The 19,542-nt window shown below is 35.5% G+C and overlaps 1 protein-coding gene across 15 annotated transcripts in view; it reads right to left on the minus strand.

Annotated features, from left to right (window-relative positions):
• Nucleotides 1-19,542, minus strand: part of sick (sickie) — a 1,461,343-nt gene that overhangs the window by 197,820 nt on the left and 1,243,981 nt on the right. For 14 of the 15 annotated variants that reach the window (XM_081752883.1, XM_081752888.1, XM_081752884.1 and 11 more), the window contains 4 exons: nt 17,340-17,366; nt 14,221-14,391; nt 9,325-9,440; nt 3,888-4,039 (listed from right to left, as the gene is read on the minus strand). In XM_081752883.1, the coding sequence (XP_081609009.1) occupies nt 3,888-4,039; nt 9,325-9,440; nt 14,221-14,391; nt 17,340-17,366 (466 nt within the window). The remainder of the gene's footprint in view (nt 1-3,887; nt 4,040-9,324; nt 9,441-14,220; nt 14,392-17,339; nt 17,367-19,542) is intronic. The other variant, XM_081752886.1, reaches the window with a different exon arrangement.

Consider the following 19,542-nt stretch of genomic DNA (forward strand, 5'->3'; position numbering starts at 1 on the left):
TAAATACGAAAATTTTCACTAAATATTTGAATTTCTGGAAAATCTACATTATTTAAAGCTTCCCTAGTCCATTTCAATTTTACAAATGTACAAAATCACGCCAATTAAAACTGAAAATAGGCCTACAAACGTTAAGAGCTGAGCTATGTCGTTAGGAATTAGATTTCTGAGCATTCGATATTTATGGCCATGTTACCCCGCCACATATGAGGGATGACGTCCCTCGGCGATTACAGTACCTGGGGAATAGGAGAGGAACGAAGAAAGCGGCCTGAGACCATTATGTTGGGTACAATCCCGACATTTGCCTGGTGTGAAAAGAAAACTAAGGAAAATCTCACTCAGGATCGCTAGTCTGAGAAAGTTTTAACACTTTTGCGACCAAATGTCCTCACTGGGAATCAAACCCGGGACCTTTCGCACTAAAAGCGAAATCGTTATCGATTATGCTACGAGGGGCCAATGAGCTACGTCATGACGTTCCCACACATCAAGCCCACTGTGTTTCGTACCGCACGACACATGAACACATCACAATCGGTTGAGTAGTTAAAATCATATATTCTCAGTTAATTCGTTCGCACTTTTAACTTGTACTAATATTGTAGTGTCATCTGCAAAAAATTACTGTTGATACACGATGCATGTAAGTAGATAAATCATTTATGTACACAAAGAAAAGCAAATGACCGAGAACAGAGGCTTGGTGAACCCCTATACTAGTTTGTTTGTAACCTGATCGAAGGATTTTAGAAGTCCATTATATAAGTTAGAGTGTGTAATTTCTGTACATATTTGTGCATTTTGTAAACGAATTTTTATTCAAATATGACAAGTGACACTTACGCCATATAAGTAAAAACACTGAGCCATTTTGCGGTTATGGCGTAAAATATTTTCTCTGGAAAATTTAATTATGCCAATATTTGTATTATTATTATTATTATTATCATAAATTCTTACGATTTGCAGTGTAACAACAGAACTTACAAATATACAAAAATTTCCATTTCCTATTTGGAAAGTGTTATGAGAAATCTCGAATGTAGGAAATTCGGCGAATACAATGTCAAAATAATGAGAAGACGAGAAGTTAGAAATAACGAAATGAAGCAGATAAGTTAAAAATACAAAAATAGAAAGTAAGAGTGAGCTCTAGGATCGCATTACATCTACATTGCGACTATTAGTACTAGGGATATGGTAAAGAGCGTGTGTGATGCGAACTAAACTACCGCATACATGTGTGTCGTATGATGAAAGGAAGCCACATTAAACATTTGTTAACAGTATGTCTGAAACCAGGAAGGTTTTTGTATATTTTCATGTATCATTCGTTATTGTATGTGTATACAGTTTTTTTTTTTTTTTTTTTTAGTCCTTCCAAATCCAATGAATCATTTATAATCACCCTGTACAGGCACGTAGCCAGGATTTCGTAATAGAGGGTCGTGACATGAAATACTATGGTTATCACATCAGGGGTTCGATCAATCTAAACTATTTTACTGGCAACATATATTTGTTTGTTAAAACAATAAAATGAGGATATGTTACTAAGTATTTTAATAACGAACTCTAAAGAAATCTCGAGCAAAAGAACATTAAACAAGTATTGAAAAGGATTTTACAATATCTACAGTACGTTCCTTCCTCTGTTCATTCAAATATAACAATTTTCCTTTCATTATGACTTCAACTATTATAAAAAGTACATATCCAATAAGGTCTTCTAAAATATTGTTTTCTTTCGTTTTCTTATCTTCGTTTAATGCCTAGGGTTGCCAACAGACCGGTTTTTGACCGATCTGGCCGGAAATATTGCTGTTATTTTGATTAAAGCCTGTGATCGGTACAAACTTCTTACCAGCCCCTTTATGACGGGTTTTTTCTCAAATTTGTATTTAGTTCGAAGCAATTTCATCTAGTTCGAAGTATAGATTTAATTTAATAGTATAGTATAGTAATTTCGAAGTATAGTAATTTCATTTCGTTTTTTTACACTACTCTACCCAGTGGCGTAGGGAAGGGGGGAGAGCCCTTCCAAGGAGGTCGGACAACGTAATTTGGTACTTTGATGGTTGTAATTTTTTTTATATATTTTTATGTTTATATATTTTTTGTTTGTAATTTTTCTATATGTACCTATAACAGTACTCCCCCCCCCCCAAACACATCCTGGATACGCTACTGAACCCGTACAATAGCTGTAATGCAACATCTCAAGCCTAGATATCATTATCCCAATATCAGTTTATCGTCTTTATCTGTGATTTAGCTTCCGATAGTTTGGAGCCTCGCCAAGTAGCTTGGAGTCGTCTCTACCTCGAGAGTAGAATGGTACAAAGACAACTTGCGCAGTCATTTTACCGATATCCCACGTAAAACCAAACTGTTCTGCATGGAAACGTGCACTCTGATAATTATAGTACACTTACAAAGTAGTTGCCTATAGTATTCTATACTACCACGGAATAGAACTATTCGTGGCCGAAATACAGCAATATGGGAAAACAAAATTATGATTCGACCGGGTCGTGTCAATTTTACGTGGGACAATCGGTATAATATACATTCATTCTCCATGATGGATGTTTCTTGCGTAAAGTTCTGTAGCTCGTTCGTGAAAATCTAACAAAAAACCTTGGAAGTTATCCTTCAGAAAGGATAGTTAAGCACCTTGAGAAATTTAAAGAGCCTTCACAGAATCTCAAGTTGCTTCCATGCAACAAGTAAATCACATTTTGTCGCAAAGTTCATTCTCGACAACTGTTATTATCGTCATACTTTCGCACTGTACAAGCTTTGCTTTTAACAGACTTAAATCTGATTTAAACTACTTACTGAGCAAAAGGGAATTCACAATTTTTGTTTCTATTTTATACTTTGGTTTCTGGTGAAAGGGGATTGGCTGTAGCAATTTATGGTAGCCAATCAGGGATTTTTCTTTTCGCTGTCTCTTATATTAAATCTCTCAGTACCTGTGTATTCATAGCATCTGATGAAGCCAAAGTGGATAGTTGGCGAAACTGTTAACACGTTTTTTTTTTTTCAATAAACGTATTGTGTTGCTCAGTGAGTAATTTAAATCAGAATTAAGTCTGGTATCATCGATGTTCTTTGCATATCGACTTGATATTTTTCAAGCACTTGCCTACGGAACCGACAACAAGATATTGTCAACGGCAGCCGGCAACCGCTGTCAATTCGAACATTCGTTTTCGACTACCGACAAACCAAACCACCACAACCCACAACATCGTCCATGATCCTCTTGTCCCAACTCGTTCAGTACACTGGGACAGGGTGTCTACTAAAATTCCAAAATGAAATTTCGTTACTTTTTCGTGACCTTTTCTCTCCCAAATCATAAAATTTAGTAACATTCTCATGAGTTAATTTGTTGCGAATTGGACCGAATTTTCATGCATGCGATGGAAGCGTGCTTTGCTTGCGATTTGGGAGCGTCTAAAGTCAACCATATATTTGATGGTGAATTTTGACGTTTTATAGAACAAAATTTTCCAGTTTACATTCATTTTTGTACAGATAAAAAAAATCATGACCCAAAAGCTAAATTTCGTGACTTTTTCTTGACTTTCATGACATTTTCTGATTTCGCGACTTTTTCATGACTTTCGTGACCGATAGACACCCTGTGGAAGTTTCTGAAGTGACCCAGGAAACAAAGAAGAAAATCCTGAAATTTCGTTATCGATTTTTGATGGATAGATTGCTTTTCCTTCATCGCCTTAACTCCAGAGACCCCCCCCCCCCCAAAAAAAAAAAAAAAGAGTATTCTCTTATTTGAACTTTCTTCCACAATACAACACGAATTCAAACAAAGTGTTGAGGTAAACGGATAAAATAAAACATGTTGTACTTACATTGGTGGACAGCTGACTGGTAAGAGTCTGCACTTTTTCCTGAGCTTCCACTAACTCTCTTCGGAGCTTTCGAATTTCGTGCGCCTGCTTCTCTTCCGGGGTACTGTACAACGAGGAAGCGGTAGACACCAAGCTCAGAGAGGAACCATGCACTGAAACAAAATAATATATTAATGAGACAGAAATTATAGACTATTTTCAGTGAAAATGAGGTACTGCATAATTGTGGTTAATAACTGTAAAAACAAAATGTGCACCAAAAGGTACACTCATCTCCAAAATAATTGTCGCATATCCATAACTGTCTTCTTATAAGAATATAATTTGATAATGATTTTGCAGGATACTTTTAATACTGATCCTGTGTGATGGGAAATTTATATTTGTGGTAAATTTCATAGGAAAAGAATTATAAATACGAAAATTAGAATGAGTAAAACAAAATGTTGCTAAATGTACAAGAAAGTTTTATTTTCGTTTTATTGTTCTTATTTACTGCTCTTTTGACATGAAATTTGCCACATACATGTCTTGGCCGATTATACACACACACTAACATTGTAAGAAATACCGGGCGAATTCGTTATCAAATTATATTCCTAGAACAACATATTTATAGACATGCGACAATAATTTTGGGCATGAGTGTACATGATGTACTAGACATTTCCTTCATGTTTCCCAGTGTGAGTATATATGGTTGCCATTCTCTATTAAGTGTTACTTTCATTTTTCAGCATTGACTACTAATTTACTTATCAGATGGAACAGTGGACGCATTGGTAATGTCAATGAAAATGCAGTTTCAAAATTCTAACATACTTTCATTTTGATTCATTCCCACTCATTTTTTTTCTTTCTTTTTTCGTGATTTTAATTTTGAACAGGATGAAAATTCTGGAGTCTCGAGGAAATTCCATGCAGTTAATATTTTTGGAATACCCCATAGTAATAAGTTACTGGGGTTGAGTAAAGTAAGACTATTTTGTGATCTAATTACAGTAATTGATGTGCAATTAACAGATGAACTAGTTAACAGTATACCTAATCTCACATGGATGTTGAAACATGTAAAGTCTATTCGAAACATTCCAGTGCAAATTTTTCTTTTTTCTTTCTTTCATTCACTCCTCCTTCATTCCCCACATCGACTCTTTCTGATTTCGCGCTCTGCCTTTGAAATGTGATGTTTAGGATTTAGATTTCTGGGTTTTCGGCATCTATGGCCATATTAGCCCGGTACTAGGATTAGGATAAGAAATTAGATTTCTGGGCTTTCGGCATCTATGACCATATTAGACCGTCACTAGGATTAGGATTAGGAATTAGATTTCTGGGTTTTCGGCATCTATGGTCATGTTATTCTGTCACTAGGATTAGCATTATAAATTAGATTTCTGGGCTTTCGGCATCTGCCATATTAGCCCGTCACTAGGATTAGCATTATAAATTAGATTTCTGGGCTTTCGGCATCTATGGCCATATTAGCCCGTCACTAGGATTAGGATTAAGAATTAGATTTCTGGGCTTTCGGCATCTATGGTCATGTTATTCTGTCACTAGAATTAGCCTTATAAATTAGATTTCTGGGCTTTCGGCATCTATGGCCATATTAGCCCGTCACTAGGATTAGGATTAAGAATTAGATTTCTGGGTTTTCGGCATCTATGGCCATGTTAACCCGTCACTAGGATTAGGATAAGAAATTAGATTTCTGGGCTTTCGGCATCTATGACCATATTAGACCGTCACTAGGATTAGGATTAGGAATTAGATTTCTGGGTTTTCGGCATCTATGGTCATGTTATTCTGTCACTAGAATTAGCATTATAAATTAGATTTCTGGGCTTTCAGCTTGGATGGTCATGTTAGTCCGTCACTAGGATTAGGATAAGAAATTAGATTTCTGGGCTTTCGGCATCTATGGCCATATTAGCCCGTCACTAGGATTAGGATTAAGAATTAGATTTCTGGGTTTTCGGCATCTATGGCCATATTAGCCCGTCACTAGGATTAGGATTAGGAATTAGATTTCTGGTCTTTCGGCATCTATGGCCATATTAGCCCGTCACTAGGATTAGGATTAAGAATTAGATTTCTGGGTTTTCGGCATCTATGGCCATGTTAACCCGTCACTAGGATTAGGATAAGAAATTAGATTTCTGGGCTTTCGGCATCTATGACCATATTAGACCGTCACTAGGATTAGGATTAGGAATTAGATTTCTGGGTTTTCGGCATCTATGGTCATGTTATTCTGTCACTAGAATTAGCATTATAAATTAGATTTCTGGGCTTTCAGCTTGGATGGTCATGTTAGTCCGTCACTAGGATTAGGATAAGAAATTAGATTTCTGGGCTTTCGGCATCTATGGCCATATTAGCCCGTCACTAGGATTAGGATTAAGAATTAGATTTCTGGGTTTTCGGCATCTATGGCCATATTAGCCCGTCACTAGGATTAGGATTAGGAATTAGATTTCTGGTCTTTCGGCATCTATGGCCATATTAGCCCGTCACTAGGATTAGGATTAAGAATTAGATTTCTGGGTTTTCGGCATCTATGGCCATGTTAACCCGTCACTAGGATTAGGATAAGAAATTAGATTTCTGGGCTTTCGGCATCTATGACCATATTAGACCGTCACTAGGATTAGGATTAGGAATTAGATTTCTGGGTTTTCGGCATCTATGGTCATGTTATTCTGTCACTAGAATTAGCATTATAAATTAGATTTCTGGGCTTTCAGCTTGGATGGTCATGTTAGTCCGTCACTAGGATTAGGATAAGAAATTAGATTTCTGGGCTTTCGGCATCTATGGCCATATTAGCCCGTCACTAGGATTAGGATTAAGGATTAGATTTCTGGGCTCTAGGCATCTATGGTCATGTTAGTCCATCAAAGGATGACGTCCCTCGGCGATCCCATTATCCGGGAAAAGGGAAGGAAGAAAGGAAAAATGAAATCTTTGAGTTTTATGTCCGACAATGATGCCGGCTAGACTAAAGGAGACGGTGATGATGAGAAATTAATGAAATGGTGAAATGAAGAAAGTGGGAGGAAACTGGAGAACCACGAGAAAACCTACGCACACGGTGTTTGTCTACCACAAAGTTCACTTGGCGGGAGCTGGAATTGAACCCGGGACCCCATGCACCAGAGGTGAACGCTCTACCACTGAGCCACCGCGGCACCGGAAGGATGAAAAGATTAAGGAAGGAAGTGCCCTGGAACCTATAAGCTAGGTACCACCCCGGCATCTGCCTGATGTGAATGAGGAAAACCTCAGTCAGGACCTCCAAGTCTTTTATACTTTTCCGACCGAGTGCCCTCACCTGGAATCGAACCCGGAACTGCTCGCACCGAAGACGAGAGCGTTAATACATACGCTATGGGACCACTAAATGTGATGTTTGTTGGAATATCACATTAAAACATTAAAAGGATCATTGTGTGTAGTGGCCTGAAGTTTATTAGGCTACATATCTATATGCTTATTTGAAATTATATCAATCAATGGAAAGAGAATTTAATAACAATAATACACAAAAATAAGTTTCTAAAAATGTTAGATTAGGAAATTGTATATTCTGCATATGTATCAGATGGTGACGTAGTTAATGTGGTGTAGTCACTTATCTGCGAATTTTGGAAGATATTTCCTTCAATTCGTATAAATATTTGGTCGTTCAAACAATCATGAACCGATCCTGATATCTCTTCATTAACGTCTCTTATTATATTCCTTCATTTTTCATCCAAATCTTTTCTCATATTACTTCCCTTATTTCCCACCTTTTTGTAATTAATCCGCAATCCTATTGTGGATAATGAACCAGGCCAGAACCCAAGTGTAAGATAAGAGAAGCCCACTGAATTAGCGAGTCTAAATGAGAGAAAGGCCTTTGAAGATACTGAACCCAAGCCTACGTTTAAAAAAATGAAGATAGCGAGTCCGAACCCAAGTCTAAGCGAGGGAAAGTCCCTTAAAGATAGCGAGCCCAAGCCTAAATGAGAGAAAAGCCTTTGAAGGCACTGAGCCCAAGCCTAAATGAGAGAAAGGCCTTTGAAGATACTGAACCCAAGCCTAAGCGAGGGAAAGTCCCTTAAAGATAGCGAACTCAAGCCGAAGGGAGAGAAAGGTCCTTGATAGCAAACCCAAGCTTAAGTGAGAGAAAGCTCCTTGAAGACAGCGAGTCCGAACCCAAGCCTAAGTGAGAGAATGTCCCTTGAAGATAGCAAGTCCAACTCTAAGTTGGAGAAAACCCTTGAAGATAGCAATTCTAAACCTGAATGACAGAAAAGTCTTTAAAGATAGCGAGCCCAAACTTAAGTAAGGGAAAAACCCTTGAAGAGAGCAAGGCAAGCCTAATCATAAGTGAGAAAATGCCCTTTGAAGAGAGTGAGCAAAAGCCTAAGTGACAGAAAGCCCTTTGAAGATAAAGCTCAAGCCTAAGTACTAGACCACTGAAGATCTGAAGATAGCAAACCTGACCCTAAGCGAGTGAAAGCTCCTTAAAGATAAGAAGCCCAAGCCTAAGTACAAGAAAGCCCCTTGAGGTGAACGAGGCGGAGCTCAAGCCTAAATGAGAGAAAGCCTCTTGAAGAGAGCGAGGTTGAGCCCAAGCGTAACCTAAGGAACCCCACTGAAGATAGCGAGCCTAAGTGTGTGAGAAAGCCCCTCGTAGAGCGAAGCCGAGCCCAAGTCTAAGTATGAGAAAACTCCTTGAAGAGAGAGAGAGGTTGAGCCCAAGGCTAAGTGAGAGGAAGGCTTTTGAAAATGGCGAGCCCAAGCCAAAGTGACAAAGGCCCTTTGAGATGATATGTGATGAGCATATCGGCTCCTCTCGTCGTTAATGCTGGCTTTCTACACCGGAGTTCGCACCTTTTTTTTCTTTTCTTTGAAGTAGCTCCCTAATTGTCCTCAAGACGCTGAATGGACATCGGAATGTGAACACCGTCTGGTGAGTACGAAGGGTCAGTCATTTTTGTCTCTTGATCAAATCTAGCACTGCCTGGCTTCGTTGATCTATATCTATTACGAAACACGCATAAAATACAATATAAACTGTCCATTTAATAAATAAAAAAAAAAGTTATTGCGGTGCATTAATAAAACAAAAGGAGAGAGAATGCATGCTAACAATGAAATAGCTCATTATTGTGAGGAGATTTTTTTTTTCTTTCTTTTCTTTACACAGGTATGCAAAACTAAACCGTCTTAACCCACAAATATTTATCATGCTTGTTAGCTGAATATTAACTTGCAAGTTGGTCCGTTTCTGGACAATATTTTCCTCTTTTAACTTGGACTTCTCGCAACAGAAGACGTCCTAAGTCGAGGTACCACCGCATTTGTTCTATCACTATTATTATTATTATTATTATTATTATTATAACAGTTCACATCACTAGTTAGACAAAATAATACTTACTATCATCATCTTTGGAATTGATTTTTGTGAGGAGCCCCGTATACGGAGACATACTTGTTCTACTCAAACCATGGCTTGAAGCAGATGAGGTAATTGGAGACATAGGGAAGTTAAATCTGAAAAAAAAAGAACAAGAACAACAACGTAAACAAAAACAATAAAAGGAAATCAATTAAATTGTATTTACTTGCAACAGAATTCTTCTGACTGCGTTTCTACGCTGTCAATTGAAGACCTAAATTGCATAACATCCCAAGTCTATTCTTTGTCTTCGTATTTTGATTTTTTTTTTTTTTATGTTAGCATTTATGTTTTAACTTAAGGGCTATTCAGTTGCATAATACGTAAATCCAAATCAAAACTTTTTTTTTTTTTTGAAAAAAAGTACAGAAAAAAAATTCTGCTAAACAGAATAGCATGCCAAGTATAATCTTGTCTTTCTTCTAAAATCACAAAAGTACTCCAGTGGACTTGGGATGTTCTGCAATTCAGGTCTTCAATTGTTTGAGTTTATGAATGATCATCATAAAGATATTGTTTTTCAAAATTTACATACTGAAAGAAATTATAGTACATTATTTTATTTTTAAGATTAATTTTCAGAACATTTAAAAACACAAAAATTGCACTCTTCGTCAAATTTTAGGATAATTCCATCCGATTTTTGAGCCTTTCTTTAGACCCATGAGATCGTGATATGAGTGCTGTAAAGTATTAAATGTATTAGAAGTGTGTTATTCTAAGCATGTTGAAACGAAAACATAATAGGATCTAGCACTTGAACTTTGTCTGGAAACGAACACCAGTGATAACATATCACAATATTGATTCTCGTGTGTTTTAATGTTTGACAGAAGATTTGTTTTTTTACATATCCTAACCTTTTAACCATTTTTTATCCTTTATGTTTTTTATCCTTTTTGGAGTCTACCACAGGCTGATGAAGGAAGTAGCAGCTTCCGAAAGCGCTACCTGTTGCATGTAGAAGGAAATTCTGCTACATATTTTTTGCGGTGAGTAATAGCCTTTCCGCTTTTTCTCAGCAGAGATAACATTCGTTCGTTGTTGCAGCTGAAAAAAGTTCAACTAGCTGCAATCTATATCCGCAAGGATACCTGAAAATGACTGATTAAAATCAACTGGAAAAAAACGTATCTGTTACATATTTTAGTTTAGGTCTTCACAAGACCCTCCCTGAGGTATATTGAACAAAAATACGAAATGATGAATAAAAATTACGAAGAAGTACCATAGCCTGTGTTCCACGTACAGATCAAATTTACAAAAACTTAAGAAGACTTCTTTCAATTGTCCTGACCGCGAATCTTAAACCGACGACAATCTTCAGACTGCTATCTGTTAAGATGTAGGTTTAATCTTTGTTTTCGAAGAGTTCACTTTCTACCCCAAAAAATGGCTTTATTAAAACACACGTATTTAAGGAAACATATGATAAATCTAAATTTCTGTCAGAAAATGTGTACTGCTTCTAGGTACCGTCTTAAACGACAAACACAAAATCAATACAGAAGTGTACCAGGGCTGAAGTGGACAACCTTCACTTTTACTGAATTGGAAACTTCACGTATTTTTCAATCCTACCACACTATTATTTCAATACTTTTCTTATATATATATATATATATAAATTGTAGCTGTTTTCTCAAGATATACATGTTACAGCACTTTTCTCAACTCTGTGTATATTATCCATAATGTACCGAAAGGAGTTACTCCATAGCATATTTCTAAATTAAACAATTAGTATAGGTTATAATTACATGGGCGCATGGGGGGATATTCAAAATTAACAAAAAAATTAGCTACTTACCAATGAATACTCCCTTGAAAAATTTAAAGATTTTGACGTTTCGGGATTCTCAGCTGGTTCCTTCCTCAGTGGCAAGGTAAAAATGATTAAAACGGAAAGGAGATAAAAGGAGTAAAACCCGGAATACATACCACTATATAAAAGTAACATACAAAAAAGATCCTGAGATGAACAGAGCAGAGTGAAAAAAAGAATGAACTGAATAAAAAAGAACGCGGTGTCTATGTTAGGCCACTATTGCCAGATCCAAAGTATGCATCAAAGGTAGATGTCAATGTTGCCAGTATCAAGGTTCAATGCAGGTTTGTATTTATGAATAAACAACGATCCTTTAATTTCCCTTTTTTTTTATTTATTTATTTATTATTTTGCTGAACCTATTACCTTAACCTGTTTTATATTATGTGAATGTTGTTTTAGATGAAGCACTAAACCCGACATGCCTTCTTGTGACTTTTTTGACTGCTATCAAATGTGGATGTCTTTAACTTTTCGTACTGACCCAATATACGCACATATTCTACAGAATAGATTGCATGCTAGACTAAGAATGAAATACAAAATTAAATTTGCACGCTTAGAAAAGAAAATCACTCATCTAGGTGGTACCCTTGTTTTCAATAAACGCAAACCAACAAAAATAGTCCGATTCACCTGTAGAATTATTTGTTAACCTTACCGATATTGACATCCTAAGAAATTCTATCAGATTTTTAGGTTAGGTTTAAAATTTAGTTACCTTCCGCTTTCCATTCCATTGGACGAGATAATTTGCTCAGTAGAAAAAGCCGTTGACCTTGCACCTGATATTCATTCCGCGCAATCTATTAGAAATGAATGCTTGGCCAATATCAATACTTTTTTTATACTCATACAAAAAGGTAGGATCATATCCAAAATCCAGATATGTACAAGGGCTTATTACACAATTTAGGAAATTTCTTAATAAACACTAAATCTGGTGTTTAAAGGCTGATAAAGGAAAGCAATATGTTGTTATGCCAAAACAAAGATATGCTTCCGGTATTTTAAAAATAGCAGAAAAATGTAATTTTGTTTCATATCCCAGTAATCTGTTACCAGAGGTTATTAAGAAGGTACAGTCGACAATTGATTCTTCACCACTTTTAACTGACATTGAAAAAGATATGATAAAAATACATGCACCTAGTCTTCCCATTATTTATGGTCTTCCGAAGGTGCACAAGCCTGACATCCCCCTTCACCCGATCATATCAGGTTTCAATCATCCAGCTTATTTACTATCAAAATGGTTATATAAAAAACTCAGCAGTTACAATAGTGGTTTTAAATACGTTGTAAAAAAACAGTCTAGACGTAAAACAACAATTATCAGCATTTGTAAATGCCAATACCATTTTACTTGCCTTCATAGACGTTGTTGATATGTATCCGTCCAAACCACTGGAACTTACTATCAATAGTACTCGATCTTGATTACTACAAAATGGCGCTTCTACCTATGAAACTAATTTTTTATTACAATTACTTGAGGTTTGTTTAACAACTAATATATTCCAATTTGAAGATCATTACTTTTCTCAGAATGATGGCTTAGCCATGGGTAAAACATTATCCCCAATATTGTCAAATATTGTTTTAAATTAGATTGAAACGTCTATTTTACGGCAGGACACATTTAAATACGTTAGATATTACCGTTATGCTGATGATATTTTACTACTTGTTCGTGACGAAAATACACTTATACAAATATTTGAACAATTCAACAATCAGCATCCTAGGCTGAAGTTCATCCTTGAACGTGAATCTGATAACGGCCTTCCATTTCTAGACCTATTGATTACCCGATCACATAATAAATTTATTACAAAAGTATACCGAAAACCCAATGCGGGCACTACTTACATACAGTCAGCTCATCCGCCAATGTACAAGGCCAATATTTGGAAGAACTTCTTTCGTAGAGCATTATTAATTTGTGACCGTCAAAAAGATCTCACTGAAGAAATATAGTTTTTATATAAAATAGGACAAGAAAACGGTTATAAGCTGTGTAATTTACAAAAATGGTTTAATCAAACACGTAGATCGCTGCAAGTCCCCCAAACTTCCAAAGAAGCAAAAACTTGGATTGGAATTCCTTATTTTCCACACTTTCAACAAAAAATCAACGTATTCTTGCAAAGCATAACATATCTGCTTCAAGTATTCCCCCCAAAAGTTTACAAAAACATCTCCCTGGATTTAACAGCTATTTTGTCGATTCATTAAATAAGGCAGGCATTTGCCGCGTCCATTGCGAATGTGATTCCTCATACATTGGCCAAACTAAACATAATATTAACACGCGTGTGAAGGAACATGATAGACAATCAAAAAAGTCACAAGATGAAGGCATGTCGGGTTTAGCGCTTCATGTAAAACAACATTCACAGAATAGAAAACAGGTTAAGGTAATAGGTTCAGCAAAATAAAAATTAAAAAAAAAAAAAAAAAAAAATAATAATAATAATAATAATAATAATAATAATAATAATAATAATAATAATAATAATAATAATAATAATAATAATAATAATAATAATAATAAAACAACAACGGGAAATTAAAGAATCGTTGTTTATTCATAAATACAAACCTGCATTGAACCTTGATACTGGCAACATTGATCGAACTTGGGTACCTACCTTTGATGTATACTTTGGATCTGGCAATAGTGGCCTAACATAGACAACGCGTTCTTTTTTATTCAGTTCATTCTTTTTTTCACTCTGCTCTGTTCATCTCAGAATCTTTTTTGTACGTTACTTTTATATAGTGGTATGTATTCCTGGTTTTACTCCTTTTATCTCCTTTCCGTTTTAATAATTTTACCTTGCCACTGAGAAAGGAGCCAGCTGAGAGTTCCGAAACGTCAAAATCTTTAAATTATTCAAGGGAGGAGTAATTGGTAAGTAGGCAATTTTTTGTTAATTTTGAATATCCCCCCATGCGCCCATGTAATTATAATACATTTTAATTAGTTTCAGAAGATATAATATAACAAACTTACGACTAATATATAGATGTTATATCGTTACCTTGAAGGCGTTCCTTGCGACACTTGGCTTGGGGTAGGACTTGTCGGTTGGGAAGAATGATGGCCGTCGCGCTGACTAGAGGCAGACGTTGAGATCGGAATACTGTAGTAAGGGTCAATATCGTCTGACCTTTGCAACATGGACGGGTACAGCTTCTCAGATTTCGTTGACCTGAAAATTGCAATGATATTCTTGAGACACTTGTTTAAGTTATTTTCTTAATAACAGTAAATTATCATTAAACATGCATGCTAATTCACAGTTCAAAGTTTCATTCTGGGAAATTAAGAGAATTATTGTTTTTCCTTATTAATTTTGAACTCTCTACTAATATATGTAATAAAATAATCTTAAGACTATTGATGTATTAACACTTTGACATCTACAAGTGAAAGTGAGTAACAGAGTAAGTACGAGGACTTGCATGTCTAAAAGAACGGGTAATTGAACTAATTAATTAAAAGTTCTAACAAGAAATTTCCGAAGAAAGAAAAAAAAAAATCTGAACTGAAAAAAAAAAAAAAAAAACTAGAGAGAGTGTGTATATTTGAAGGACCCATTTTCATACAGTAGCTTCCTACGTTCAATCTAAAGTTTAAAGTTTAGTAATAAAGTGTCCAACGTCTATATTCATGCACGATACGAATGTTACAGAAATAATAAGGATATACTCTGTAATGTGACTGAACTATTTAAAACATTAACTCAACCAAGTCTGTCTCAGTGAGAATATCATTTAGTATTCATCTTTGTTTCATCACCCTCGTACAGGTTGCTCCCTTGCTCTAATTTATAGTTCATAGAACTTTAAAACATTGCACACTTTAACATACATAGAACTTTAACACTTGGTCACAACTGTGGATCGTGGCAGTCAATGTGTTAAAATTCCTAGATCATTGAATCGGCAGACATGCATTAATAGTTTCCCTACAAATTTATTTATATTTAAAAATATTTTATTTAAGCATTACCATACACACAATTAAACAAAATTTAATTGCGTAAAACAGAATAAAAATTTAATATAAATTGTGAAAAACCAATTGATATAAAAATATTTTTCCAGAAAATGCTCTTTAACGTATATTGTAACTCTAAAACACCAGAACTACTGCAGTACAAACCTCTGTAAATGCGCATTCGATATCAAATTGTACACAGAAAAGAGAATAAGACATTTGTAAACTCAAAAACAATTATTTTTATATTAAATTTTTAAGTAACTCAAATTTCTTCTTAAAGCAAATGCTACAAAAAAAGAAAAGAATTGTTGGATCAAGCATTGAATTGTTGCAAATATTGATAAAGTACTTAAGATATTTTTGAGGTATGCTTAGGATCACTTTCACTAATTCGAAGGAAACAATGTAGTTTAGGAGAGACACAGGGTTTACATTATCAAAGTTTCGGGGCAAAATCGTAAAATTAGAAGCCAGAAGTAATGTAGAGACAACAAAAGTTTATTTTTCTTCCTTTTTTAAACATGAAGCTGACTAGTGTTCATTGATAATAATAAATTTTGAATATTTTCTACAGTCCTCCAACGGACATGCATTATATACAGGGTCTCCGAAAATGAATGGTGGAGTTTGACAAGGATATTGAAAAGTCACGCAAGGCTCAAAATGAGTTCATTACGGCCAACAAACTCCAATATTTTTGGAATGTATGGTGTACGAAACTCGCACAACCCGCCAAGGAACTGTTCCACAAGGTCGAAGAATTCAATAGTATATTTCGGGTAATCTTTCAACAGGATGGAACACCCCCCACATTGCAGCTGATGTGCGATATTTGTTGGATCATTGCTTCCGTGAAATATCGGACGAGGACCTACTCCTTGGTCACCAAAAAAGTCTGGACCTTAACCTATGTGACTTCTTCCTGTAGGATGTATAAACAACATGATGCACGGCGAAAAAGAAAAAAAAAAGTTAATCATCTCAAAGCACGCATAAGAGAAGAATTTCACAGCTGGAAACTTAAGTACCGTCATGCCTTGTGTCGCACTATCATAAGGGTCATATATCGAACCTACTGAATTGCTGTTCGTTTCCCCTGAATTTATATTACTATAACGTCTGAGGGAAGAGCACAGACAAAGTATTTGAGAATAAAATCCTAAGAAGAATATTCGGACCCAAAAAGAGTGGGAATGACGGAAACTTCATAACAAAGAACTGCACAATTTATACGGTTTACCAAACATTGTTAGGGTCATCAAGTCCAGGAGGCTCAGGTGGACGTCATGTTGTTAGAATGGAAGAAAGTAGAAACTATTTCAAAGTTTTGACTGGAAATCCAATCAGAAAACGTTCATTAGGAATACCTACGCGCAGACCGGAGGAACACATTAAGATGGATCTCGCAGAAATAGGAGTACAAAGTAGAAACTGGGTCAAATTGACTAAGGACAGAAGTCAAACGAGAGCTTTTGTGGGCGCAGCATTGAACCTCCGAGCTTCATAGGCCATTGAGTGACTGAGTTAGTTGTGACGTCTGTTGCTTCACCATAGAAATTATTTAAGCTATTGAATACAATAAATTCATTCTCTACTCTTTTTTTTTTTCTACAGCTCGACTTCATTAAACAAATCAAAAATTTCTTCTTCGAAAACAAAAAGTCCTAATACAAAAGTTCTGATAGTAACGTCATCCCCTCTTTCATTGGAGCCATGCAGGGATAAGAAAGTAAGACCGACATTTTGTCCTCTTAGTTTTCAGGACATTTGGTGATGTTTTCTAGGAAATATTTTCCTTCGTATTTTGGACATTTCTGACAGAGACACTAGGTGTATACTAAATACAAAAGTTTCTTTTTGTATACAAATTTTAACAAAATAGGGTCTGAAAAATCGTCTTCGGAAGGTGATCCCAAACAGTTCGAATAAAGTTGCAGAAAGAAAAAGTGCAGCATATTACGACATACAACAACTTCAACGTGTGTGCTACAAGAAACCATTATTATTATTTATTAAGCATTTACTTTGAAATGAAGCATACGAATGCAGTATTAAAATACCATTCACACTGAAAAATGAAGAAAGCAAATGATATAAAAAATAAAAAAATGGCTGCAAACAACGTTTTCGTTTTTAGTAAAAGCCCCACAATACCTTGGAAAGGTCCGTTCCCTGATGTGGCTGTGAAGAATTACAAGGTTTCAGGTAAGGAAAAAGCAAGAGGAACGAGTTTTACAACAATTACAAGAATTTCACAATAATAATTACAAAGTTCTATCATGAAATTATTAGGAAAAGGAGGACGATCACTGTCATGGGAAAGAAGCCAAAAGGTACATTCATACATACAAACAAACTAGATTCTCTAATATCTATTCATTCTATTCATCTATTTTTCCCTCCATTAAAAGTGTTATTCTTCATACGGAAGTTAAAAAATTATCTGGAAAGAGCTAACACTCATGCCAATGGTATAAGTGTCCACATTGAATAAATTTCTAATTATGCTTTTTTATACTAAATTGAGGAAGCGAATTCAATCGAACTATTGTTAAGCATATCCATCCATGAGGTCACGAGAAAAATGCCAAAGTTGCGACATAAATTTGCTTATATCTCAGATATTATCGATAATAGTTTTATAGTATATCTTATCTCAACAGTTTTAAATTATCTGAACATAATTTATTGCAGAATAGTTTAATTTTTAAATGTAGATACGATAATTAAGAAATAATTAGTAAAAAATTAGTGAAAAAAGCTGACGAGACAGTGGAATTATATTTCAAACAGGAGATTATAAAAAATGTATTTATACGAAGAAAGTTCGTAGCCTGACAGGAAGGTAGCAATTATTTTTAGGTTTGTATACATTTAGCTGCGTTGGGGCCGCCCGCTGTGGCTCAGTGGTAGAGTGTCCACCTCTGGTGCATGGGGTCCCTGATTCGATCCCAGCTCGCGCCAAGTGAACTTTGTGGTGGACAAATATCATGTGCGTGGGTTTCCTCGGGGTTCTCCCGTTTCCTCCCGCTTTCTTCATTCCCTCATTTCATTCATTTGTTATCATCACCATCTCCTTTACTCTAGCCGGCATAACCATGGACCGTAAAACCGAAAGATTTCATTTCATTTCATTAGCTGCGTAGCTATATCCATTGGTAGTCACTATGTAAAATTTTGTCTGTCTTTTGTTTCAGGTGAGAAGTTTGTAAGTCGCTAAGTCGGCGGAAGTGACGGATATTTGTAACATGGGAGAAAATTACCAGGACAATGCGCGTGTTCACACGTCCTTCGCATACATGGCAGAAATTCACTCCAGCGAGTTTTAACTGTTGCCGCACCCGAACTACTTGCTTGACCTGGCCCCCTCGGACTTTCACATGTTTAGAAACTTGAAAAAGTTTATTGGGGGTCAGCAATTTCTTTTCGGATGCAGAGGCGAAAAGTGCTGTACTGGCATATTTTGGCAGGGCTCGAGGAATATTTAAAAAATAGTATAGAAGCTTACCAGAGAGGTGACGTAAATGTATCTCGGTCGAGGGGGATTACGTGGAAAAATTAAACATAACTTATTCAAATATTGTAAGTCAGGCCACGAACTTTGCAATCCACCCTTGTGCAATTATGCTTACTTCTCTTGGTTCAACAGATTATCTTACTATTTGGATTATTTTTATAGTTTTTTTATTATTATTTTCCAATAAATTAAAATAAGTCGTAACAGTTTCAAATAACATCAGACATTAATTGGCATATATATGTTCATATTAATGCAGGTAATACAAACATCATAATATTAAATTATTGATATACAATTTTGTTTTTTTTAATTGAATAAATTATTATATGGTGTATAACAATATGCGCATTCTATTATTTCCGCAAATAACGGCAATCGAGAACATTGTTGAAATTCCATTATACATTGTTGAACCATTGTTTGGAATAGAACTTAAATATATTTCATTGTTTTTTTTCAAATTATATATATGTATTGTAACAACAAAGCAATTTTTGCCTAATTATTTACATTAAAATTTAACAATGAAATATTGTTAAAACCGACGGCCTCATTCAAATTTGTAACATTCAAAGTTAATTAAAATTAGAAATTAGACAACAATAAGATCCCACTTTGCATTAAGTCCGCTGGCAAAACTACAAAATATTACATTCCTTGAACAGTGCACAATTTACATTTTACAGATTATTAAAATATAATTATTCACTAATACACGTTATTGTGATAAGCCTCACAACAGCATCCTCAAACCTTCGCCGAGATTACAAACAAAAGATCTCCTCCAGTCCCTTACCAGAGGGTAGCGTTCCCAAAACTGATGCAACGTTCCCTCTT

This window comes from Thermobia domestica, chromosome 3 (genome assembly GCF_964235325.1).
Source record: "Thermobia domestica chromosome 3, izTheDome1.hap1.1, whole genome shotgun sequence".
Lineage (NCBI taxonomy): Eukaryota > Metazoa > Arthropoda > Insecta > Zygentoma > Lepismatidae > Thermobia > Thermobia domestica.